Raw genomic sequence first — 25,586 nt, forward strand, 5'->3', positions numbered from 1 at the left:
GAGGCTTCTAGTAAGGGGAACCTGCTACTCAGAAATTAATTTCATGGCCCTACAAGGAGAGGTTTTTTTTTCAAGGTACCTGTTTCCAAAATGACAATACAGGAATAAAACTTACTGTGATAATGGCCTGTCATCCTGACCTCAGTGCCAGAGAAAGTTGTAGAACAGAATCATCTTCATTGAGATCACACGGCGTGTAGAACAGGCCCAATAATCACAGAATCCCAAAAGGCAGGTCCTGATCCAACCTGGTCTCCTGCTATAATTGAGTGAACTGCCTGGTGGTGGATGAGGGAAAGGCTGTTGACGTAGTTTGCCCAGATTTCAGCAAAACCTTTGTCTCCCACAGTACTCTTCTGGAGAAGCTGGCAGCCCATGGCTTGGACAGATACACTCTTTGCTGGACAAAGTATTGACTGGAGGGCTCGGCCCGGAGAGCGGTGATGGAGTTAAATTCATCTGGCGACCTGTTGTGAATGGTGTTTCCCAAGGGGCGGTGCTGGGTGCCCAAGGAGCAAAGGGGCTTAGTGTCTTTATTGAGGACCTGGATGAGGGGATTGAGTTCACCCTCCGTTTTCAGATGACACCAAGTTGGGAGGAGACATCAATCTGCCTGAGAATAGGAGGCTGGATGACTGAGCTGAGGCCAATCGGATGAAGTTCAACAAGACCAAGTGCCAGGTCCTGCATTTTGGCCACAAAAATCCCAGACAGCACTACAGGCTTGGGGCAGAGTGGCTGGAAGACTGTGTGGAAGAAATGGACCTGGGAGCGTTGGTTGACGCTTAACTGAACATGAGCCAGCAGTGTGCCCAGGTGGCCAAGAAGGCCAGTGGCATCATGGCTTGTATCAGGAATGGTGTGGTGAGCAGGACTAGGGAAGTAATTCCGCCCCAGTACTTGGCACTGGTGAGGCTGTGCCTCGGGTGCTTTCAGTTTTAGGCCTCCTACTACAAGAAAGAGCGTGTCCAGAGAAGGATGCCTAAGCTGCTGAGGGGTCCGGAGCACAAGTCTTATAGCGAGCAGCTGGGAGAACTGGGATCATTTAGTCTGGAGAAGAGGAGGCTCAGGGGAGACCTCGTAGCTTGCTACATAGCTACCTGAAAGGAAGTTGTGGCAAAGTGAATGTTGGCCTCTTCTCCCACGTAACTGGTGATAAGACTAGAGGAAATGGCTTCAAGTTACGCCAGGGGAGATTCAGGTTGGACATTAGGAAATACTCTGATAGAGTGGTTAGGTGCTGAAACGGGCTGCCCAGGAAGGTGGTGGAGTCACCATTCTGGAGGTATTCAAGAAATGTTTAGATGTACCAATGGACATGGTTTAGTGGGGAAATACTGGTAGGTGGACACTTAGATTAGATGATTTTGGGTCTTCCAAATTATTCTGTGATTCTGTAACTATCACAAAAAGGAGCAAAGTCTCCACATCATTATCTTTTTTTTTTTTTTTTCCTAAAATAACTGAGAGCTACTGTTACTATGGTCTTTAACACATAACAAAAGTTAGTTGAAGAAACAAAAGTTTCTTCAACTGTGTCGCAATTTTAAGTCTTGTATAGCATCCTAAAAAATAATGGAAGCGATTATGGGATGATCAATTCCAGGAATATGGTTTCTTTTCAAAGTAGCACCTAAATATACTCTGATAACACAATTGGACTATCTGCTGCAATTAACAAGGTTCATTTTCAAAATGATCTTTAAAACTTCTTAGGTTAGCACCTAGAAGTCTAATACTGTTTTCCCTATTGAGCATTAATGAAGCCACAGCAAGAGTGATGAGTCCAGTTCTGGGCCCTGCAGGTAATGAGGAGCCCTTGACATACTGGAGTGAGTCCTGCAAAAGGCCAAGGGATGAGGGGACTGAAGCATTTTTTCCATGAGGGGAAGCTGAGAGCTGGGACTGCTCACCCTGGAAAAGGGGAGGCTTAAGGGGATTTCATCAGTGTTCATAAATGCCTGAAATGAGGCTGAAAAGCGGACAGAACCAGGCTCTTTTCAGTGGTGCCCAGTGTTAGGATAAGAGGCAACAGGCACAAACTGAAATGCAGTAGATTCCTTCTGAACACCAGGAAGCATTTCCGTGCTGTGCAGGTTACAGAGCATGGGCACAGGCTCCCATGCAGAGGGACTGCAAAGATCTTCATTGGTATTTAAAGGCTAAAAACAGGTTTCTAAATTTGACTCAGGTTCACTACAAACTGATAAAGATTTATAAATATATATATGTATACACAATTCTAAATTAAACATGATCTCTGTAAACACTGACCATTTGAATTGTTCAGAGCACTGGGGATGACTGAGCTTATGTATAAATAATGTGCGCATAATTTGCTTGCTTCTGTTTGTGTATTTATTCTCATACCTAAGGATTTTAGAAACTCTTGAGTTTAAAAGCAGTGAGCCAAGGATCTGATACAACACTTCTCAGATTGTCTCTTTTACATTTTTCTGCATTAATTCGTGAAAAGAGGGAATTTTACCTTCTCCTTTTGCACTTGATGAGTAGAACTTGTTTTCCTTTGTGTGGAATATATGTGCATTGCTTACATCAATCTGGCTAAAAAGAGGCAACCATCTGACAGGAAGAAATTGGGAAAGAATTTACACTGAATGTCAGGAAAACTTCCTCAGGATGAACTATATTGTGAAATGATCTGCCAAGGAAAACAGAAGTGTTTAAGGCACAAAATGAGACTGAGCCCAGTGTGAAAGGTATTATAGGAGGAAGAGTAAGTACTTACTATTGTTGACTTAATCGGTGACCGTAGACCCTTCTTAGCCTGAGCCACAGTTAATCAGATTGTCATGAAATATTGTTCAGTAAATTATTTCAAAGATGTCTGTAATGATAATGAGCTGAGAATACCAGATGCTTTTCACAAAGACTTCTAGTCTCTGTTTATTTAAGGGAGTGGAATTATCAGGAAGAGGAGAGAGTCAGAAGTAGGACATTCTCTAATGAATATCTGCTTTTTGAGCTGTATTTAAGAGTTATTAGCCATGACATTTTACCAAGACCGCTTTGTGTGAGGCTATAAGAAGATAGCTTTTATTATTCAGGAGCCTAAATTTTGTGGAGAGTTTTGTAGCTGGCCGATTTTCCTGTTTCTTTATAGAAAACAAGGAAGCTCATAAGTCAAATATACTTGTTTCTAGCAATTTGGAAAATTTAAAATAAAAACTTAGCTCTAATAATCATATTTCTGCCAACATCTCTCGGCTTCCTTCTTGACATCTGTTTATTTATTTCTGTCTCTGACTGCCTCTCTATTAAATGTTCATCTAGGGTTTTTTTTTTGTGTTGTTGGTTTTTTTTTGTTGTTGTTGTTTCTTTCAGTTAAAAATTTGGGATGTTTCTGTTTTGATCTGGTAAGAATTTGCTGATGACATTCAGGTTCTCAAGCTCCTGATCTCTTTTAGAAGACTGTTGCTGAAGTGCAGCCTTCTTGTCCCATCTGCCTTAATTTCTTCATGTTCTCTTTCCAAAGAAGGCACTCGCTTTCTGTTTATTGAGGAAAGCATATGACAAGTTAGCTTCAGGATTTCTGACAAATGACACTTCTTAAAAATAAATGCTGTGGTGAGTCTGACAGCTCAGTATCCCTTAAGGGATAATGGGCAGTAATTAAAAAACATTGTTTTTACTGTTCATAGTAAGTCAGAAGTTTCTTGCTTTGGATAGAGAAGTGTTTATTTGTTCTTTTATTGATTTCCAGCTTTCCCTTCAAATAGCAATGGACCTCACAAGGAGTCTGGCTAGTGTGCATTTGCTGAACTCTGGAGAAGCTTTGTTGACATCTGCTCAGCGAGAAAAACAGGCTTGGCCACAGCATTTACAGATCAGGACTTGGAAAAGCAGAGAGACAAAATCATAACCATGCAGAGCTTATTTGGGGTGAAATATACCTCGCTGTAACAGCCAGCGTAAAAGTGCCTGGCAAGGTCTGAAGTGAGAACCTTGTAAAGTAAATCCTGTTGCTTATTTACAAAGATTTGTCTTAATCATCTAATACATGAAACCGTTAAGAATTTGAATTTAAATAAAGTGGTAATAATAATAACAATAAAAATAGCAAACAAAGAAAGAAAACCCATCGCAGCTCCTCTGCTAAGACAAGCATTCCTGTATTTCCTAAATTAGAAATTTCTCCTCTGGTGCAAGAAGATCTGTGGGCTTTTGGTTTTGGTTTTGGTTTTTATTCATGTGGAAAAAGTACTTTTCTTAGATTCATTTAAGAGGTGAAGGATATTTTTAACACAGTAAAACAGCTGCACTTATCGGTGTTCTCAGTAGAATCATTTACTATTAAAAATATTGTGAAGCATAGGTATATTTGAATTACAAGTCTGTTTTTCTTATTTAGTTCAGTGCTCCATTTCCCCCACTACAGTATGCATTGTAAACACTCCTGCTGAGGATTTTTTTGTTTGTTTTGAATTCCATAAAGGGAAGAAAAAACAGAATTTTTTCTTTCCTTTGGTTTTCTGAGATGACATTCTCAAGTTTTCTTTTGCTTTCTTTATGGTTTGAACTCTCAGCCTAGTCAAGAGATTTTGACTGTTTGTATTAGAGGTAGTGATAAAAAGATAAATACGCAAACTTGTAAGTACACAGTGGAGCTGTTTTTCCTTCTTTGTGGTTGTGCTTGTAATTATTTTATCTTCTACAAATTTCACTGGGACAAGCCATAGAGTAAGCCATAAAAAGAAATGGCATCTCTCAACAGATGCTTAGCCACCTACCCTGACTGTATCCTTTGCTGATTTATTTCTGGCTACTTAATATTTTCAGGAGGATGAAAGCAAGCTGAGCTCTGTTTATTTGTTTCTTTTTCTTTGACACCAGGCAGTGTTCAATTTGTTGAGGGACAGAAATTTATAGTTCTGTTGGAAAACAAAATGCCAATAGGAGAAAATGCTTCAGACATCCTTGTAATTTTTTCACAGATAAAAGCATTCTTCATCAACTTATACATTGACCTCACTTATGTAGAAGATTAGAAGTAATTGTGCAGATAGAAATAAGAAGGAAGATGAAGACTGAGAATAGATCAGAAGCTTCCTTGGCAGGGAGGTGAGCAAAGCTTCTTGCATAAGTGAGGGCAGTGACAAACACACTGAGCAATTCAGTAAGCATTCAGTAAGCAAGAGTTTACTGAATGAAGAAGAGGAATATAGGATACACACAAAACAGAAATTCTTTAAATATGTCTTTGCGCAATGAAGGAGTAATGTGGAATAACCTTTCTTGGTTAATTGAAAGGTATTTTTAGGAAGAAAATCAATAAAACATCCTGAAAAATTAGAGGAACTCAGTATACAGTTCTACTGATCCATAACTTCCTTTAGATAGATAGAACATGCTTCTCTTTTCCAGATTCAGTCAGTGTCAGTTGTCAAACGATGTTACAAAGGTAATAGTCATCAAAATGTCAGCAGAGAGATTTCTGAGCAACCCTGAATTACTCCCAGATCTTTTCCTGGCCATAACCGCTAGGCTCAAGACACAACAATACCTTAACAATACGATTTTACACAAAAGCTAACAGGGAGCAGATAAAATAAGAGTTGAATGAATACTTACTGCAGAATTCCTTCCCAGGGCATGTCCCATCTGAGCTGAACACGTGTGGATAACCAGTGTGGGTATGCTGTGGTAGAGGAAGCTGATATCCTAAGCTTTCGTATCAGTGTCTGGAGGTGCATCTTTGTTGCTGTTCCTGAAGCAGGAGCACAGCAGACCCAGGGATGGTCAGGCTCTGGGGCTGGCTTGCGTACCCTGCTGGCAATCAGCAAGCTGCCAGTAGTTGGGCACCCTTTGGCAATGTGAAGTTCAAGTAGCACGTCCATCCTCCAAGCTTTTCTTGCTAATGAGGGCCTTTATTCAAGTTGGTTTCTTGGCAAGGCATACTGTGAGAGAGGGATGAAGTCAAGTTTGTTAAAAGTTACTGTGGAAGAGTAGTAACAGTATTGTTAAAACCAGTGTCTGGGCAATTCCCTCAGTGCCTGTCTTTGCATCCTAATTTCCTCTTGAAGCCTAATTAACAGCATGCCACTATTTACATCCTTATTTGATATCTGCAATACATGGGATAATATCTGCCATTTGACTTGACGCACGAGAAGAGCTTTGTATTTTACTGTTTATATTCAAGTTACAAAGAGAGAAGGGGAGAAATAGAAGAAAAGAGGATGTAGGGAACAAGCTGAATTTTGAAATAAATTATTTTCATATTGCATTCATTTCTGCATTTTTTTCCCCATTCACTTCGACTGTGTTATAAAGTGTAACTTCTCTGAATTTATTTAGGCTCCTTTTGTACACAGATGTTTCTTCTGGAGTATGCTTCAGCAAGCACAGGATTCCTTTGCTGGTGTGTGCCTGTGAGAGAGGAGTTATGAGCTCACTTTGCAAACATTTTAAAGTCTAAGATCTGATTTCCTTCAGTTTAGCGCATGTGACTGTGACATGTAAACGTGTTTATTAATCATCAGAAAACTCATAGTGTCCTTCAATAATTCAGTTTGATTTTTCATCTTATTACCAAACTCTAATACTCACTTTCTTAAGACCATGATATATTGCTATGCAATCTCAGTTTTATTTTACAGACAGCTTATCAAATGCTGTTTTCTGTCAAGCAGCCCTTTGTTTTCAGTACCACTGGGCTGTAGGCAGAATGAAATCATATTTTACTTTATCCTTTCTAAGGAATATTTTTCATCTGTCCATTTCCCTGTTTACCTTGTAAAATTTAGTTTGTTGTGTTTCTTGAAGGTTATTTTCACTCACATTTGTATTAGTTGTAGTTAGTAGTGGCTGAAAGCATACGTTTTGTTATATAATCTTATTTTAAAACATGTTCTCAATGTGAATTTGTGGTATAGTATAATTTTTGAAAGAGCAAATATATTTCAAAATCCGTAGTGAATTGTTAAAGATATTTTTAAACATTAGCACCATGTGCTTTTCATATCATACTTTGAGTTCATAACATACTATTGAAACTGAAAAGTTTGAGCTATTTAACCTGTCTCTTCACTTTTACTGTCTGAAAAGAAAATTAATATTCTTCTGAGAGCGACAATAAAATATTTGCAGAAATTTGTATATGTACATTTTTATTTATACAGATACATGTGTAACAAATATGACTGCTTTCAATAATTCATTTTCTTCAGGCATTGTTTTGTGCATCTTGAAGACGTAAAATAGAATTAATGTAAGCATTTGTAGGAATTTCATTTCAGCAACTTAGAGCACTTGTGAAAGACATGGATGGAATGCCCTCAGAGAACAAGTTTCTGCCTGCAGATGACATTATATGATGTAAATAAATTTTAGGACTGCCAGTAAAATGTACAAGACATCTCATTGCCACTGCAATGTTACCAAAAGCAGCATTCTTGCTGGGTACATGGCAGGTTTGTAGCCCCTGACTTACTGCTTGTTGGGGTGATGGATAATGTGCATCTGCTGCTCAGCTCCCGCTCAGCAGGACAGCCTAAGCCTCGGCTATCAATCTGTCCTCAGCCGCTCATGCAGTTTGTCAAAGACTGATGCCTGCAGTAGAAACTGATTACAAAAAATTCTATTTCTGGCCCACATAAAAACAGTAGTAATTGAGCAGGTTCTTCTTGGTGGTGTTTAAAAGTTGTGGTTCAAGTGTTAGTCGTGTGTCAATACTACAGTTGTGTGTTTATGACCAAACGAGATTGGTATACAGGCATTAAAACTTAATTACTGTAAAATAACAATAATTCTGGGACTTTAAGTATCATGAGATTTTCTCTTCAAATATTTATAAGGTAACGAAGATGTTTAAGCATACTACAAATTCGCAAATGTGGAATTTGAAACAGATGGAACAAGTATTTAGCTTTTCCCTCCAGAGGCATCATGGGCAACAAATGCATTGAGTGAACAACATGGTTAAAAGCATTAGGAAATAGCATTAGGAAGAAATATTAAATGAACACCAAGCATTCTTTATCTTAGATAAGCCAAAGCACCATTTTTCAGTCTTAAAAAAACCCATGTAATATAAGGAAATTTTGCAGCCAGCTTCAGTCTCTTTTGCCTACAGTGATAAACTCAGAGAGGACTGTCAAGATGCATGTTTTTTGGCATAACTGTATGGTACAGTTATTCTCATCTAAGATGTGCCTTTTCCTGTGTGTCCTATCATTCACTGAGAAATGTTTAAAATCAGAGTCTCGTCATTAAATATTGTGTTTGTTGTATTCATGAAGAGATGAACAACTCATTAAGAAAAGTAGTCATAAAATGTTTGAAATCACTGAGCACTCTCCATATAGTGCTGTTAAATATTTTTTTCTGTTAGGAACTCGTCCTTGTGCTTGTGTGAAACCTTGCCATTAGATACAACAATACTGTTAAGCTGTTTCAGTAAGGGAGTTAAGGGAATGGGATCAGCTGGCAGGAGGTTTTGATTTCCAAAGATCTGGGTTTTTTGTTTTCCTAGGTCAGTCTTGTCCATGTCAGACGTGCAGCAGTTGCCATACCCCAAAGCCAGCTGGGGGCACTTCGTTCCCCTCAGTGACAGAGATCCTGGGCAGCAGGAGCAGCGTGCTGCAGCAGGACCCAGTGGTGCAAGCTGTTCATTTCTGAGACTGAGTTATCTTAAGAGAAATGGTCTGCAGTGGTAACCTCAGTAACGTGCAACATGGCATAAATCGGACAGGGGATTTTGAATGTATCTGTTACAGCACTCCACACATACATCAAATGGTGCTAGCTGTAATAACTACACTGGAAATTAATTAAATCAAATGAAATAAAAATGTATAAAAGCATAACTTTGTTTTGTGCTCAAGAAAAAAACTATATTCTATATTATCTAATAATTTTAATAAAATTTAAATCACATGGGACACATTTAGCCCCTCCAGAGAATTCTGTTAAAATTGATTTGACTGTTTTTTTTAAATCTTAAAGGAAGTCATTTGTTACTTTGTTTCAATGGTTATAGTTCTTTGGTAATTTATTCTTGATTATTCGTGGGTGATGATTGCATCTGTTGCTCAGCTGTTGAGTTACACATTAGGAGTGCCGTGTAGCGCTGTGACTGTGACTTTGGACTGAGTGTTACTTAGCAGGAACCATTATGAATCCTGTAATGTCTGTGAGGCTTGTGCAGGTTCTGCTGAATCGAGTTGCTTTCTGCTGAGCAGTGACTCTTCTCCCTTGTCCCAAGTTTCTTTGGGAAGTAAAACTTGAAGTGAGTTAGCAGTATCCCCTGAGACAAAGCAGACTTCAGACCCAGTGGCCTAAACACTCATTTGCTTTCTTTTGGAAATATCTAAATAATAGTAATGTTTAGGCTTTGTACTTCTACTCAGAATTACCGACATGGAAGTAGAGGTGCAAAGTGCTCGGTTTGCTCGCAGAGAATCCAGTGATTTTAGGACTTCCTGTCTTTAAGTTACCTCAGGGGAAACTGTGTGCTTCTTTAACCCCGTTGCCTGGAAAGGGAAAGTTGTATGCCTGTAACAAGTGCAGATGCTGTGTGTCTGATGCAGAGTGCATTGCATGGAAAATCCTTGAGGCTACTGGTTACTGGTGTTGTGTTATGGAGATGGAGGTTTCTTGTGTCAGGTCTTCATGCTGGCATTGTATGGACTGCCCTTAGAGGTCATTTCCTTTGTGTGGCAGCTGTTACAGGAGCATATAAAGACTTCTCATTCTCTGTTCTCTTAGTGCCAACCCTTAGAGTTCATATTTCTGTGTTATGATTTGGCTCCAAGAAGATGAACCAGTGTTAGTACAGAGAATTCTCAGGTGTGGATCTTCCTTCAAACCTTGTCTTCTGAGAGAAGGAAAGAAAATTCTGTTCCACAGTCCTGGACACTGAGGTTTTTCAGTAGCCAAAGGACCGTAGATGTTAGTTTGCTATGGGGATGGAGATTGTGCAAAAGAAGAGGCAAGGTGCTTGAGAGTAGTTGTGCTTTGATAGGTACTTACTACATCTACTGATATAATGGAAATATTTTAAACAATTCTTTTGTATTACACGCTGTACTCATAAAGAAAAATCCGGTACAGAGGAGTATTTTTAAGAAGATGTGTACCCAATCATTTCTGCCAGTGAGCTCACAAAATGTGTGGAGTGTGAACAGTAGTATTTTCTTCCCTGCCTGATATTTGGGAGAAACAAAGGAAACTTCCCAATGGGAGCAGGATCACTGGAGCACTTTTATATTCTCTCCAGTATATGGAGTAAGATCCCATCTGGTTAAGGATCACAGGCTTAGTCACAAGACTCTCTGAGAGGTTGATTTGTTTTATATTGCATTTACCAATCTTCTTGGCATGAGTGGAACAGTTTTTTCTTTTTCTTCTCTTCCCTGTCCAAGTGTGGTTCTGAAAGTACTCCTTGAATTGCCTTCCCTCACTGAGGTCCTTGGATTTTCTTTGTTCCACTGGTACAGAAAACGGTGCTTCTCTTACTCAGGAGAATAATGAAATGTTTCCCTCCCATCTGAGCTTAGGAATCTCACTTCCTTCTGTTAGTACTGCAGACATGGCATTTGCCACCTGATGTGCCCCATAGCTTGCTTGGGCTGTAGACTGGCAAAGGAAGGAGCAGAGTTAAGATCAGTGCCGCCTTGATGGACTATTAATTTTGTGAACTCTCACTCTGTACGGAAATAGAGAGTGAGAAAAGCTATGAAAATATGCAGGTTTTTAAAGAGCAATATTGTTACCTTGACATGTGTGAAAGATGCATTGCCTTGCAGTATGCACAGTAATGTAAGTTTCTGTAACAGCTTACTTGAACGGAACGGGTTAACAGCACTGAATGTCTGAGTTAAAAAAAAGCCTTTAAGTCTTCCCTTCTTTTTCTATTTCCTCAACACACCCGTTTTAGAATTTTCTTTTGCTATTCTATGGTAAGTAAGGACAGTCACATGTCTGGAAGGGCAGCAGTGCACACTGAATGCTTGTCTAATTGTTGTGGGAATTGACTTTACTGAGGAAACAAACTGTACAGTTGGAAGTCTCCTGCCTGGATGGAGTTTGCAGCATCCTGAAGGAGGATAGAGAGAAAAAGTGAAGACTTCTGGGCTGCAGGCCTAGTGCCTGGGGGGGCACTAACTGTTGCCTCCAGTGAGGCAGTCCTACAAAGATGGGGATAAGGCATATCTGAGTACTGAGGCAGAGAGCTCTGGTGGTATCAGGGTCATTCCTGGGATCCCCACTGAAAGTTTTTGCATTCCAGAGACATTTGAGCTTTGCAGGATAATCTACTTCTGCTCAAGATGTTGTAAGAGTTGCATCAAAAGTAACCAAAAGTGATCCTAAAAATCAGTATTTCTAAAATAACAAATATTTCTGAAAGTGTAAAAAAAAACAAAGAATGCGATGCCAAATACTTCTAAGGAAGCTTTCAAATCTAGCTTATGCATCTACAATTCGATATTTTGTGGGAAGTTTTTATTCACCAAATCCCCTGCCAAGTAATTACAAAGTCAAGATACAAGAAAACAGCAATGGTGGTTATAATGTTATGTTGAAGTTATTATGCTTACATACAGTATTCACTGTGTGTAAATATATGTATATGCACCTTATATCAGCATGTGATTTATAGAATGTTGAGGTTTAAAAACTTGGTGATAGAATGTGAGTCAGGGATATTCACAACGACTAACTACTCAGAGATGGCTGCTGCTTCTTGTGCTAGCACTGCAATTAGGGAAGATCCTTGAGCTGATGTTCGATTCCTAACAGAATTATAGAATGGGTTAGGTTGCAAAGAACCTTAAAGCCCACCCAGCCCCCACCAGCCCAGGCTGCCCAGGGCCCATCCAGCCTGGCCTTGAGCACCTCCAGGGATGGGGCACCACAGCTCTCTGGCAGCTGTGCCAGTGCCTAACATCTAATGTTCAGTTCCTGTTTCACATTGTTCTGTGTATGAATGTTTTGTACTCTAATGTTTTAAGAGAACACCGTAAGAATTGTGATTAAAACTGTAGTAATCCACTGAGCCTGTGTTAACATCATCTGAATTTCAACTTACTTGAAATAACTGGTACTGGTGATGACACTTTTAGAAAATGATTACAAGCTTGAATATTGTTTCTGTAAAACGGGGATTAAAATAAACTTCAAGTATGTTATTTTCTTTGTATGCGATTCGACTGTGTACAGTTATCTGCACAAGCTGTAAAAATATTTGTCCTACATAGATCTAATAGTAGGGACAGGCACTGAAATGCACAGTATTAAGTTTATGTAATATTTATAGTTTTTAGCTTTCAAAATAAGAACTGAGGTGTTAAATACATAACTAGTGCTTCCCAATGACATGTTTACATACTTCGTAGCATGTGAACCTGATCCATAACTAAATTATGTAAATGCCCAGTTGTCTGTGTTTGGTCTCTATTGTTGCATTTGAAGTTGTACTGATTGGGAGCTGCTTATACATGCCACATATTAAAGGAAGTGTGTTGGGTTGTTTTTTTTTGTTGTTGTTTTTTTGTTTTGTTTATCTGATAGATCATGACATTAGGAATTATTAAGATTTAGAGAAATTATTCCAAATTCTATTATTCATTTCTTGTCAAGGAAAGCAATATATTTCTACATTAGTAATGCATTACTGTGAATATATTTGCTATTAGATTTGTTTTCCTATTTGAATGATTTTAATTGGTATTTTCTAAGAGTCTTATATTAACATGAGACAAATCAGTGTTTGTCAGAATTCAGAAACCATGAGTCATTCAGTACTCAAGGGAAGTGTGTTTCATATCCAGTATGCCAGCATGGTAATTCTGTGCGGTAGTGAAAAGTGCTTGTAGGAGGTTTGAAGCATATAATAGTATTTTTTCACCAACGCAAAATATACATGTATTTCTTACTTAAAGCATCCTAAAATAATTCGGATGAACTGGTCTAATTCTTTATTCTGTCACTCAGATTTGCCTCACTTGGTATTTCTGCTGCCTTTTTATGTCAGTTCCTGATAGGGAGGATCCTGTTAATTCTTTCTGTAAGCTACTTGAAGTCTTTAACCCTACAAATACAAATATACAGCTTACGAGATATTGTTTTCCCCTGTTGTACGTGGTTCAGCATTTGTAGTTTGCTAGATGAAGCTCAGTTTGTTAAAAACTTATGAGTTTAACATTTCTGTCCATACTGCTAGTGTGGAGTAACAAACAAGCATCTGTTGCAGTGTTTCAGTGAAATTTCTGTTTACATCCACTGGTCCTGAGTAAAAGATGAAGATGACTAGTGGAAGAATAAACCACTTGTTCCACACTTTCTAAATGAAGAGCTAGAGTTGGTTCTGTTTTGTCAGAAAGCAGACCATCAGCCCTGGTCACAGAATCACAGAATAACATTGTCTAATTGCATTCGCATGTATTCCTTGAGTAGATGCAGTATGGCACAAATGCACTCCCGCATGGCTCAAATGGCTTATGTTCCAAAACCATAAGATGGTGTCTCTTTACTACTATACTTCGTATTTAATTGACAAACAGCTGTGTACAGGTGAACAGCAATTTGCAGAAGGAGGAGGAAGGCAAATTAAAACCAAAGATTCCCACTTGGTAAAAGGAAATCCCACCAGGAGCGCGCTCGAGCACAAGAGGAGGTTGCCCAGAGAGGCCAGTGTCTGTCCAGTGATTTTAGTGGTACTTATTTTAATCCTACTTTTAGCAATAATGCTAAATGGATTTATACATAGCAAAGTTAGAATGTTGATTTCAGTTTTTTATAAAAAATCCATTTTTTTTACTAGGTCTATTTAATGTAGCCTTCTCAGTTGTCAAGTAACATTTTTATTGTGGCTGCCTACTATGTCTAGCATGTTAATTTAGAAAAAATTACTGAACTGATACTGAGATTCTTTGTTTGTTTTTGTTTTTGTTTGTTTGTTTGTTTGTTCTGTTTTTCCATGGAGGAAATTGTGTGCTGTACAAACTAGAGAAAGTAGCCCGTTATTGAATTGACTGCTGTATATTAGCCATGTGCGCAGATGGAGCTGTGCACCGTTCAGTAATTGTATTGGATCAAGAGAGTATAATTTCCCTACAGGTGTGACTAATCTGAATAAGCTTTTAAAGGAAAGATCTGTATTTTAAACACAGCATGCATTTCTGAAGTTGCTATTTACAGAAACCATTATAGACTTTTTGGCATGGTTTGCTTGTTCCAAGTGTCTGTGATTTCAGCTCGTTACAATATGTGAGTAAGAAAGGGATTGTCATCTTGGCAGGAAGAAAGTTTCTACATTAGAGACACACAGGGAAAATTCCAGATTTTCTAAAGCAATTGGATTGTTATAGAGATGATTGTGGGAAGATTAGATTCCAAACTTTGATGGGTTGGCTTTAACAAATTTTTAATGCTTAATAAGTTAACTGATTTACAGTAACTACAGTGAAGGGAATCGGTAATGAAAATAAATGAATAAATAAACACAAGGAAAAAAAAAAATAAAATCTTTCTCCATAATTTTTAGATTCCAAGGCAGAAGCTGGTGGCAGTTGGCAGCAGTTTTGGTGCAGTGAAGTGGGCTGTGCCTAGTGATCCAGCTGCTGAGATGAAGCAAATCTGTACAAATCTAGTGCATTCCTCCCACAGCAACCACTCATCTCTTGTTTAGCTTGTAGCTTTGCCAGGAGGTGATCTGCCACACCATACTCTGGTCAGCAGAGGCTTTCAGCCTGGGATGAACTTGCAGCACGTTCTGCTGATGTGGCTAAGCACAGACCCTGACTCACAGAATCATGGAATCGCAGAATACCTCAAGCTGGAGCCCACAAGGCCAATCGAGCCTAAGCCCTGGCTCCACACTAGACCACCCAAAATTCAAACTATGTTTCTGAGAGCATTGGCCAAATGGTTTTTGAAATCTGGCAGCCTCAATGAATGTATGACTTCTGATTACTCTTGTGATCCCCACTGTCCGCTTATAGCCTGCTTGATGCAGGACTCTCCTTTTCCAAAAGATTTCATTCACTTTCACGAGAGTTGAGTGAGACTGGTAGTAGTCATGTTTCTGTCCCTTCAAGGCTTACAGGAGGGCAGTATACGATGGGAGGTCTTCTGGTTGGGCATGGAGGCTGCCTAAATGTGACAGCTTCACATGAAGTGAAGAGGTGAATTCAGCTGTTAGTTTGGAATGGCAGAGACTAGCTGCAAGACTGGCAGTGGCTGTTGCCATCTGTAGTTGTAATTAAATAATACGAATGCCTCTTAACATTGAGATATGTTGATGTGTATAGGAATGATGCTGAAAGTGTAAAGCCTTATTTTTGTGCATTAAAAAAAAAGAAAAGATGAATCCATACTTCTGTCCCGGTGACTCCAGCATGCCTTTGTGTAAGCCAAAAGCCATGTGCAGTTCTGTGAGCTCTCAGAGCTTCTAGCAGCTGCTTCTAGATGTGTGCACTGCAACTCTGACTGGTAGCATGCAAGTCGTTCAATTTTTTGCACACTGATAATTTTAATCTACCTTATTTATACAGGAATCCTTAGGATAAGAATTATTTTCTGCTAGGTGCATGCACTTCGCCTTGTAGAAAATGTTGATACCTCAGATAGATAGATGTTGGCTGTGAGTCTGTATATTTTTGGGAAACGTCAACTTGGAGAATGATATAGCCTTACAGTTTGTTCCAGTCAGACCAATGGAATATGTTGAGTATAGCAAAAACTCACTTAAGCCATCTTGCTCCTTATCCCTAGTGCCTGAGTTTTAATTTTAACATAGCCCATTTTAATCACTGCATTGTCAGACATGCAAAGACTGCCTGCAAAGACTTGCCTGCACTGTCCTGGGTTTAGTTACTTCAGGATGTCAGGAAGTCCTGACTTCCAAAGCTCTGTGATTCTGTGATCTTCCAAATTGCAACTTCACATTTGGGAGGAGAGAAAATGTGTTTTGATGGTTTTGTTCCGGGTGTTTATTTTTGCAGCCCTTTGGAAAGTTTTCCTGCTGTAATGACAGTAAAACTTATCAATTATTGGAAGAGTTCCAAGAGCTTTATTCATTTACATTTGGCTTAGACACACATAGATTAACTTTGCCCAGACCTTTAGATGTGCCAGAGCCCAACATGGAATGTGAGGAGTGCGGTGAGGACTGTATGGGCGAGGAGCAAAAGAGGTGGTCCTGCACAAAGCCTGAAGTTAGTACTATGGAATGTTGTCATGTGTTTTATTGTGCTTTGTGTCTCATGTGGTGGCAGTATTCAGGATGCATGTGTGCTTGTGCAGAACGAGGCATTGTTGGGGAGATCTGGTTCTTTGTCTATGAAGCCAGAGTAAAAAAGAGAATTATTATTCCTGAAAGGTAGAAAAATTGTGTTCATAGAAGAAAATGTGGATAGTAATGATACATATAAATTTTTGTTATCATCAATACAATAGTAAAAGTGTGGAAAATTGTTTTAAGAAGGAAATGAAGGTGAAGACACCCTTTGTAGGGAGAGTCTAATGCTGTGTGACTCAAGTGTCTCATAGTCCCAAAGTCTGGATTGCATGTAATGTTTCTTCTGATTTTTTGCTTGTAATATCAGTTCTGAAAAGGCACGAATTGAGTCAAGCTACATATTCGGTTATGGGGCACAGTGTCTTGACTGATATTGGGATTGTACTACCTGTGCAAGGCCTGCCCATACAGCCAGGAGCCATTTAAGGTGGTCAGGGCTGTGGGTGATCATCAGAGAGGAGTTCCCAGATTTACACTAAATACACAAAAGCTGAGGGGAAAATTGTGATTCATGAGTAATTCTGGTTCATGTTAAAGTGATAAAAATAGCTGCTGGACATCTTAATTTAAAAACTAGAAAGTAAAGGTATCCAATCTGGAGTATTCTTAATGTCCACTTTTCTTTTTAGAGCTATCTGAACTACTCTCTTCTGCTCAGGATAAATATATATAATCCAAAGAGATAACTGAAAAGATTCAGCTGTCAAAACTTCATGTTGTGTAAACATAAGCTTTTTTAGGAAATAGTGTCATTCCTATTATGTTTGTCTTCTCCGCTCTGCCAAAACATGTTCCTGGAAGTTTTCATTTTCTGATTTTAGGCAAGATGCAAGAAGTGGAAGTAAAATACTGGGAAACCCTTTTATATGTTGCAGTTATATGTATACATCATTCATTACAATTCATCTCAGCATCATAGAATCTTTCAAGTTGGAAAGGAACTTTAAAGATCATATAGTTCAACTCCCATGCAGTGAACAGGGACATCTACAGCTAGATCAGGTTGCTCAGTGCCCTGTCCAGCCTGACCTTGAGTGTCTCCAGGGATGGGGAATCCACCTTTCTGGGCAATCTGTTCCAGTGCCTCACCGCCCTTATTGTAAAAAACTTCTTCCTTATATTCAGTCTAAATCTCCCCTCTCTTAGTTTGAAACCATTTCCCCTTGTCCTATTACAATAGACTCTGCTAAAGAGTCCTTTCTTATAGCCTCCCCCTAGATACTGAAAGGCTCAGCTCTCCCTGGAGCCTTCCCCAGGTTGAACAGACCCAGCTTTCTCAGCCTGTCCTTATGGGAGAGGTGTTCCAGCCCTGGGATTATGTTAGTGGCCCTCCCCTGGACATGCTCTAGCAGGCCCAGAATTCTCCTGTACTGTGGACTCCACATTTGGACACAGTACTCCAGGTGAGGTCTCACCAGCACAGAGTAGAGGGGCAGGATCAACTCCCTCGACCTTCTGACCATGCTGTGTTTGATTCAGCCCAGAATAAGGTTGGCTTTCTGGGCTGCAAAGGTACATTTCTGGCTCCTGTCCAGTTTCCTATCTACCAGCACCTTCAAGTCATTTGTGGCAGGGCTGTGATCCATCCTTTCATCCCCATCTCAGTAATAGGGGTTACCATGACCCAGGTGCAAGACATTACTCTTGGATTTGTTGAACCCCAGGAAGTTCACCTGGGCCCACTGATCAAGCTTATCTGGGTCCCTCTGGATGGCATTCTGTCCCTTGGGTGTATCAACCTCACCCCACAGCTTGGTGTCATCAGCAAATTTGCTGAGGTGCATTCAACCCCACTATCAATGTCTTTGATGTAGATATTAAAGAGTATTGGTTCCAGCACTGAGATGCCACTCATCACTGATCTCCATCTGGACACTGAATCATTGACCACCACTCTCTGAGTACAAACTTGCAACCAGTTCTTCATCCGTCAAACAGTCCACTCATCACATCCATATATTTCTAATTTGGGGAGGATGCTGTGGGGGACAATGTCCAAGGTCTTACTGATATGCAGATAGATGACATCAGTGGTTCTTCCCGTGTCCACTTACACAGTTACATTATCATAAAAAGCGACAAATTGATCGGGCAGGACCTGCCCTTGGTGAAGCTGTGCTGGTTATCCCGTACCACTTCCCTGTCTCCATGCCTTAGCACAGCTTCCAGGAGGATCTGCTGCATGATCTCCTCTGACGCTAAGATGAGGCTGACAGATCGGTAATCCCCAGGGTGATCTTGTTCTGTCCTTCTTAAAAATGGGTGCTACGTCACCTTTTTTCCAGTCACCAGGGTCTTCATTTGAGCACTATGACACTTCAAATATCATTGAGAGTAGCTTAATGACTACATCAGCTGGTTTCCTCAAGATTCTGTGATGAATCTCATTGGAACCCATAGACATATGGATGTTCAAGCTCCTCAGGCTGTTGTGAACCTCATCTTTGCTTACAGCAGGAGGAGCAATGCTCCTCCAGTTCCCACCTTCTGAACCATTCACTCAGGGGCTGTGTGTAGAGCAGTCACTGGTGAAGACTGAAGCAAAACACTGTCGAATACCTCAGCCTTCTCCTTGCCTACTGTTACTAGCTTGCCTTTGTTTCTCACTAGGGAGGGTACACTCTCTTGGGCTTTCCTTTTCCTGCTGATGTAGCTGTAGAAGCCTTTCTTACTCTTCTTTGCACCCCTTGCAAGTCCAGTTTCAGTTGGCCTTCCTGACCCCATGCCTGCACAGCATAGCATATACTTCTTTCAGCTTACCTGTCCCTGCTTCCACTGCTTGTGTATTTTCTTCTTGCTGTCCAGTTTAACCAGCAGGTCCCAGTTCAGCCATGCTGGTCTCTGGCCTTCCTTTCCTGACTTCCTGCACCATGAGATAAAGAGATAAAGAGCTCTTGTATCCTAAGGAAAGCTTCCTTCAAGATCTGCCATCTCCCTGCCAATTTCTTGTCCCTGAGGGCAGATTCCCAGGGCGTTCTGTTGTCTAACCCCTTCAGGAGCTGGAAATTGACTTTCCTAAAATTAAGCTTCCAAGATTCCACAATCGTTTTAGTTGTTCAATAAAATGTAACATAACAGACCAGTGAGCACATATGCATTAAGTTTTATGCAAAGAAGTTAACATTATTTAAACTCTATCCATATGCTGTTACCAGCATGTTGTGGACATGGATTTTCCCATCGTGTACATTGGCAGAAATAGAGTGATTCCAATTTCTGCAAATGCTCTATATTGAATAGATATGCTTTGTGTTTAACTTTTCAGATCCAGAATGCGAATGATGTGCTCATAGCACCACTGGAGAAGTTCCGTAAAGAACAAATAGGAGCAGCAAAAGTAAGTGGTTGTTGAAAGAATTCTTTTTCATTTCCTGTTTATTTATGAATACATCTTGAAAGCTGGATTGAAAGCAGGCATATGTATTCAAATGCATTTTATGCCATCCTCATAATCTCTAGTAAGTTAGATGGAATTAGTTGCTTCAGAGAAGGAGGTAATTGAGATTCGGAGTTAAAGACTGAGCACATGTAAAAAGTTCAGCTTTTTTGTGAATACTGCACATTCTTACCATCTGAAGTTGCGTTTCTTTTTTGATGTCTGTATTTGAGTTACGTTGCATCTTGAGTATCACAGAAGCACACGAGGATTCAAACATTTACCGTGGCTGCAGTGACTCTGCAGTGGATGTTGTGTGACAACCAAGAGAAATCTCTGTGCTGTAGGCATACTGTTTGCATCTGACTTCCTTCTGCACCTCACGCAACTGATGCGGCGTGGTGACTGCTACCTGTATATTGCCCAGAGATTTTGCCCTGGTGAAAGTGCTGCAGTTGGTGATTTGAGCCAATTCTTACATGTGTGTTAGTGTGCTGACTGCCTCTGTGAGGGTCAGAAAATCAGACATTACTAGGGAAAATGATGTCTAAATTAACTTGGACTGGAAGAGCTATTTTCAGTCTGATCCTGGATTTTTAAGTGTTTTCCTGTGACTGCGTTGATCACGGAGGTGCATAAAGTCTGTGATAGTCAATTAGAGATACAGCTAAAACCTTTCCTTCTGTCTACACAGATATGCTAGTTCTGAAGCATTTTGGATCACTCATAAAATTTTATGGGAAGCTTTCCATCTGTAAGCTTAAAGGGAAATCTTTGATACTGTAGCTCAGGTTGTGTCTGTGCTGTGCTAAAGCAGCCTCAGAGGGAGAGCAGACATGTTGGAGAGACTGGGACTTATGCTTTTTGTACTGCTGATACTGCTGATGGGAATGTGTGGAAAACAGATGAAACTGCTTCCACACAGGAACTAAGTAAATGTTTGAGAAGAATTTTTGCAGTGAACCTGAGGTCATCTTTCTCTGAAATTGATGGGTATTAACTTCTCACTTGATGTGTTTTTGTGTACAACAGCATTCTTTTCTTGTCCCACCCTGCTGCTGTAAGATGCAGGGGTGGGAGTTTGTTTACTGTGCTGCACAAATCAAAATGTAATCGCAGCACAGAACTATTTTTAGTTCTCAGGAGGCTGTAGTTATTCAGGTCTTTGTGCTGCCATTTCATTTTGTATTTCTACAGCTTAAGGGATATCATTCTTTTCTGCTGAGAACTCTGTTTGAAGCTTAACCTGCTGTGCTGTTGATGGTCCTGGTACATCAGAAAGAAGATCTGTAGGCAGATCATATAATGCAGAAATATACATAAGACAATTCTGTCTCCTTAGATTGTATCACTCAGGAGATATCAGAATATTTTAATGGTCTAATTGAAGATGACTCCTTTGTTTTTTGAATCAGCAGTTGTTCAATATTAGTTCCAGAGCACTGCTGAACACACCAAGCCCTCTCTATTCAGTTTATCACAAGGGCTAATTTCTCCTCGCTATATCCACTCCAGGAAAAGTATGGATATGTAACCATTTTATAATATTTGGGGAAACAGTTTGATTTGTCAGTGGTCACACAACAGTGCGCTGAATGTGTACAGGGGAACTTGGATCTGCTACTCTCTCTCTTTCCCATGCCTAATGCATTTTATTATGAAATGCTATGTGTGCACTGTAGGATATTGGCTTGACTCATCGATCCCATAAAGAGACCCCTTACAGCTCACTGTTTTATAAAATGTCAAACTATTTGCATTCACTGCTCATGGAACTCAGTTTTCAAGTTAAAAAGTGAGAGATTCAGGCCACCCATAAATAGAATCATTAAGGTTGGAAAAGTCTGCTAGGATCGTATAATCCAACCGTCAGTCCATCACCAGCATGCTTACTAAATCATGTCCCTCAGCTCCACTCTCTCTGCATTTCTTGAACGCCTCTGTGGATGATGACTCCACCGTCCCCCTGGGCAGCCTGTTTCAATGCATTACCTGTTTTTCAGAGGAGAAATTTTTGCTTATATCCAACCTGAACCTCCCTTGGCTCAACCTGAAGTCATTATCCCTCGTCAGTTTCATATCTCAGTTTCATACATATCCCTCTGAACTGATTTTATAGAAAAATAGAAATTTCTCCAATAGAAATAGAAACATGCAATATAGAAGTAACAAGACCAGTTTGAAATATAGGAGATATTTGGGTATTTTTTGAAATTCATTTTTAGTGAAATAGAGAACACGATCAGAGTACTTACCTCTGTTGCTGTTCACTTTATTAAAGCCTTGAGAATTAATGAACTTGTGTAGATACAGGACGACTTTAGGCTGCCATTTATGTATCTGCAGTTATGAAGGCTTGTGCAGAGATTTGAACTCCTCTGGCGTGATGTGAATTGATAGCAAACAAGAAACTTGAATGTGTTTTTGTTATTTGGATTTCTACGCCAGGTTTCACAGAACACTAAGAATGTCATTTTTTATTTGAGATCTTCTGCAAATGCATCTTCTCTAAACAAGTGTTACTTTCTGTTCTATAATACCATGTTTGAGCTTGCTTTTTCCCGCTATTAACTTAAACAGTGTAGAATTGTACAGTGAAACACAAATACACTTCTATTTCTTTGCCATCTCTCTCCTCTTTAAAAAACCCCAGCATTAAATCTTTCATGAGTAGTGAATTCAGAAGTAATTTGCATTGTACCACTTCATGGACTGACGTTTTAGAGATTTGGCACGGAACAATAGGATTAATTCTATCCAACTTTGAAATGGAATTTCAGCAGTTAGAGATGCAAGCAGTTGGTCTTTGTAATCAGCCTTCCATTTTAAGAGCATATTTTATAAGCAATAGTTGCATTATTTATTTTTCTTCTAACTGAGCTTTGAAATTATTCATTTCTGTACTTTGTTAAGCTGTGTTTCACAACTTCTTCTAAAGCAAAGAATTGTTAGCTATCGTACTAAAATGTGTAATAGGCAGTGTTGCTAGGTATCAGTTTCATGTTTTGGTAAAGGGAATGTGAGGAGATGGAGTGCTTTAGAAGAAGACTTTCTCAGCTTTTTTCTTTCTGAAATACTAGGTAAGGCTCAGCTGGAGAGAAAAACAAGCTGTTCTCCCTTGCTGCCCCACCACATACGTGCACACACAAAAGATATTAAATAATGACATTTTTCATTAAGATGATCACCATGTTATAATAATAAAAAAATAACTTTGGAAGATTTTGCTACTGTAAATGTCATGTTTAATATGAAGAATGAAAATGTTATATTCTTTTTTTCAAAACTACAACAAGTTTAGGCGAAACATATGATTGCAGAAATCAGAGAATATGGAGGATAAAATATATCCTGTTGACATTACAAAGCTATACTTCAAATACAAGGACAACATAAACTTAGAGTACAAAGTTCAAGTGTTTTAGAATCTACAAGAATAGCATTAAAGACCAATTATTCATACACACTTCAAAAAGCTGAAGGTACACAGCAAATCTGGGAAGCGCTTCCTGTTAAACACTGGTACTTGTAATCAAACTAACAGTATACAAATCTGCATTACTTGCTCTTCTGGATTTACACTACTTGCTCCTCTGTTTTTATTGCACATATTTCAGTTCTTCCTTTTCTGTACACACTCAGTTTAAGTAGAGCTGAGTTGTCTCCAGAGACTACACAAACGCGGCTTTGCATTGGATAGCCTGTTGATTTACTCCATCTGAGCATGAAAAAAAAAATGACCTCTGCAATTATTGTACAAATCCTAGCAAAAGCCCGGTGAGCTAACTGGGAAAAGATTTCAAGCATGAAGCACTTGGCCTTTTTTGGTAAATGTGGTCTGCAAGTCCCCAGCTGGTAACGGTGGTGAGATCATTGTGTGATGGGCTGTGTGCAATAAAGCCAAACTTTCATGGCTCTTTTTATTCATCCAGTACAGTATTTAGCAATATTTCTTCCTATGTTTGTTGACCTTCAGAGTAACTTAAATCAGATCAAAGGAAACAGAAGCAATTTTGTTTTTAAGACTTAAAAGAAGCATTTTGTTTCTTCATAACAGTTCCATCTGTTTGTTTCATAAAATTATTTATTTTGGCCCAATGGGTTATTTTTTTTTATTATTATTTACTTTCATTCATTCATTCATTCAAAGCTGTGAATTCCTTTCTACTTGGGAAACAAGTCCATGTTTGTTGCTGGATTAATTTTCTTGCATCTGTGTTTGCCTCTATGCTCCCATGATGTAGGTGTGCAGCCACTGCTTGTTACTTGTATGGTCTCAAAGCTGAGGAACATAGCATAAAAAATACATATATATTTAAGTTCGTCAGAGAGCTCTGAAAACAGAGTTCTAGGTAAAGATCTGAGTTATGCTAGAATGACCATTCAGTGAACTGTTTTTCTTGATACCTAATCAAATGATAGCAATTGTTGGAAGTCCCAGCGCCCCTTTCACAGTGAAAAACAAATGACCTTGCTCCAGCGGGTAAGGCAGAATGTGTTTCATTACAAGCTGCATCTGCATCTGCGGCTCATGATCTGGTGCTTGTGTCCCCTAGTTTTGGAGCATTTTACTGTCGATCAGAACTGGAGAGGGAAGGAGACTGGGGAGGAAGCAGGAACAGCCCAGGCCAGGAGGACTGATGGCCAACTGTTTAGAGTTGAAATGCAACTCAAATTTCCAAAAATGTGCCCGAGTTACCTGATATCCTTTCTGATAAAGTAACTGATTCTGCAGGCAAGGAAATTGAGTGGATTAAACCTCTCTCCATTTCAGCAGGACACTTAAAGCACACTGCCTGAGACAATTTAGCTTTGATAGGGATTAGTATAAGAAACATGATATGTGAAAGGAACTGGCTAATTGAGGAAAGGCAGTGAGTCTTGTTTGTGGGGAAGACTGTCTGGTGAGAATGAAGTTACTAATTAGAAGATCCCAAGGGACAACTTGAGATAGGGCTTTTGTTTTACTTTCAGTAATGGCCATGTACCAAATCCAATTGTGCTTGGGGTTGCTTTAAGTCTGGGGTATTGCCAAAATAAAGGAGAACTACCAGATTGAGAACAAAGTGGAAGATGAGATCAGTCAGCAAGAGGAACTGAGGATGCTAAATGGTTGCAGCATGCAACAAGTTTTCTTAGAATGCATTCAGTAGAATTCATTTTCTCTTAAAAATATTAAAAATTTTCTCTTAAAAAGTGTGACTGGTTGACCAAAAACAATTTCTGAAGATGTACTTTTTTTTTTTTCACTTTAAAAAAATTCTGATTTCCAACCAGAAGCAGACAGATTTAAATTTAGGAAAAATAAATTTCCTATTAACTATAGCAGGTTGATTTAATTTTGCATATTCTGCCATAGCATTTACAAATTAAGACTTAAAATAAATGTATTAATCAGTGAAGTTAAGGAAATATGCGGTGTGTTTTAACTTGCAAAAAGAATCACAGAATCACAGAATCACAGAATCACCCGGGTTGGAAGGGACCTCAAGGATCATGTAGTTCCAACCCCCCTGCCTAGCAGGGCCACCAAACATACACATTTAGATCAGGTTGCCCAGGACCCCATCCAACCTGGCCTTGAACACGTCCAAGGACGGGGCATCCACAACCTCCCTGGGCAGCCCGTTCCAGGGCCTAACCACTCTCCTTGTAAAGAAGAATAGAATAGAATAACTGATTTAAAAAATGTATGATCAGTAAAACAAAACTAGAAAACAAGAGTTATGAGGAATAGTTGAATAAATTGAGGCTGTTTATCCTGGAGAAGGGAAGGCTGAGGGGAGACCTCATCATTCTCTACAATTACCTGAAAGAAGATTATGGTGAGATGAGAGTCGGTCTCTTCTTTTTGATGAAAAGTGACAGAATGTGAGGAAATGACCTCAAGTTGCCACAAGGGAAGTTTAGATTGGATATCAGGAAGAATTTTTTCACAGAAGGGGT

The 25,586-nt window shown here is 39.4% G+C and overlaps 1 protein-coding gene across 1 annotated transcript in view; it reads left to right on the forward strand.

Annotated features, from left to right (window-relative positions):
- Nucleotides 1–25,586, forward strand: part of ARHGAP42 (Rho GTPase activating protein 42) — a gene marked incomplete at both ends in the record, with an annotated part of 153,761 nt that overhangs the window by 63,677 nt on the left and 64,498 nt on the right. Inside the window, one exon of the mRNA XM_079548751.1 lies at nucleotides 19,530–19,601. Coding sequence (XP_079404877.1) covers nucleotides 19,530–19,601 — 72 coding nt within the window. The remainder of the gene's footprint in view (nucleotides 1–19,529; nucleotides 19,602–25,586) is intronic.

Source organism: Tetrao urogallus, assembly GCF_951394365.1.
Source record: "Tetrao urogallus genome assembly, chromosome: 1".
Taxonomy (NCBI): Eukaryota; Metazoa; Chordata; class Aves; order Galliformes; family Phasianidae; genus Tetrao; species Tetrao urogallus.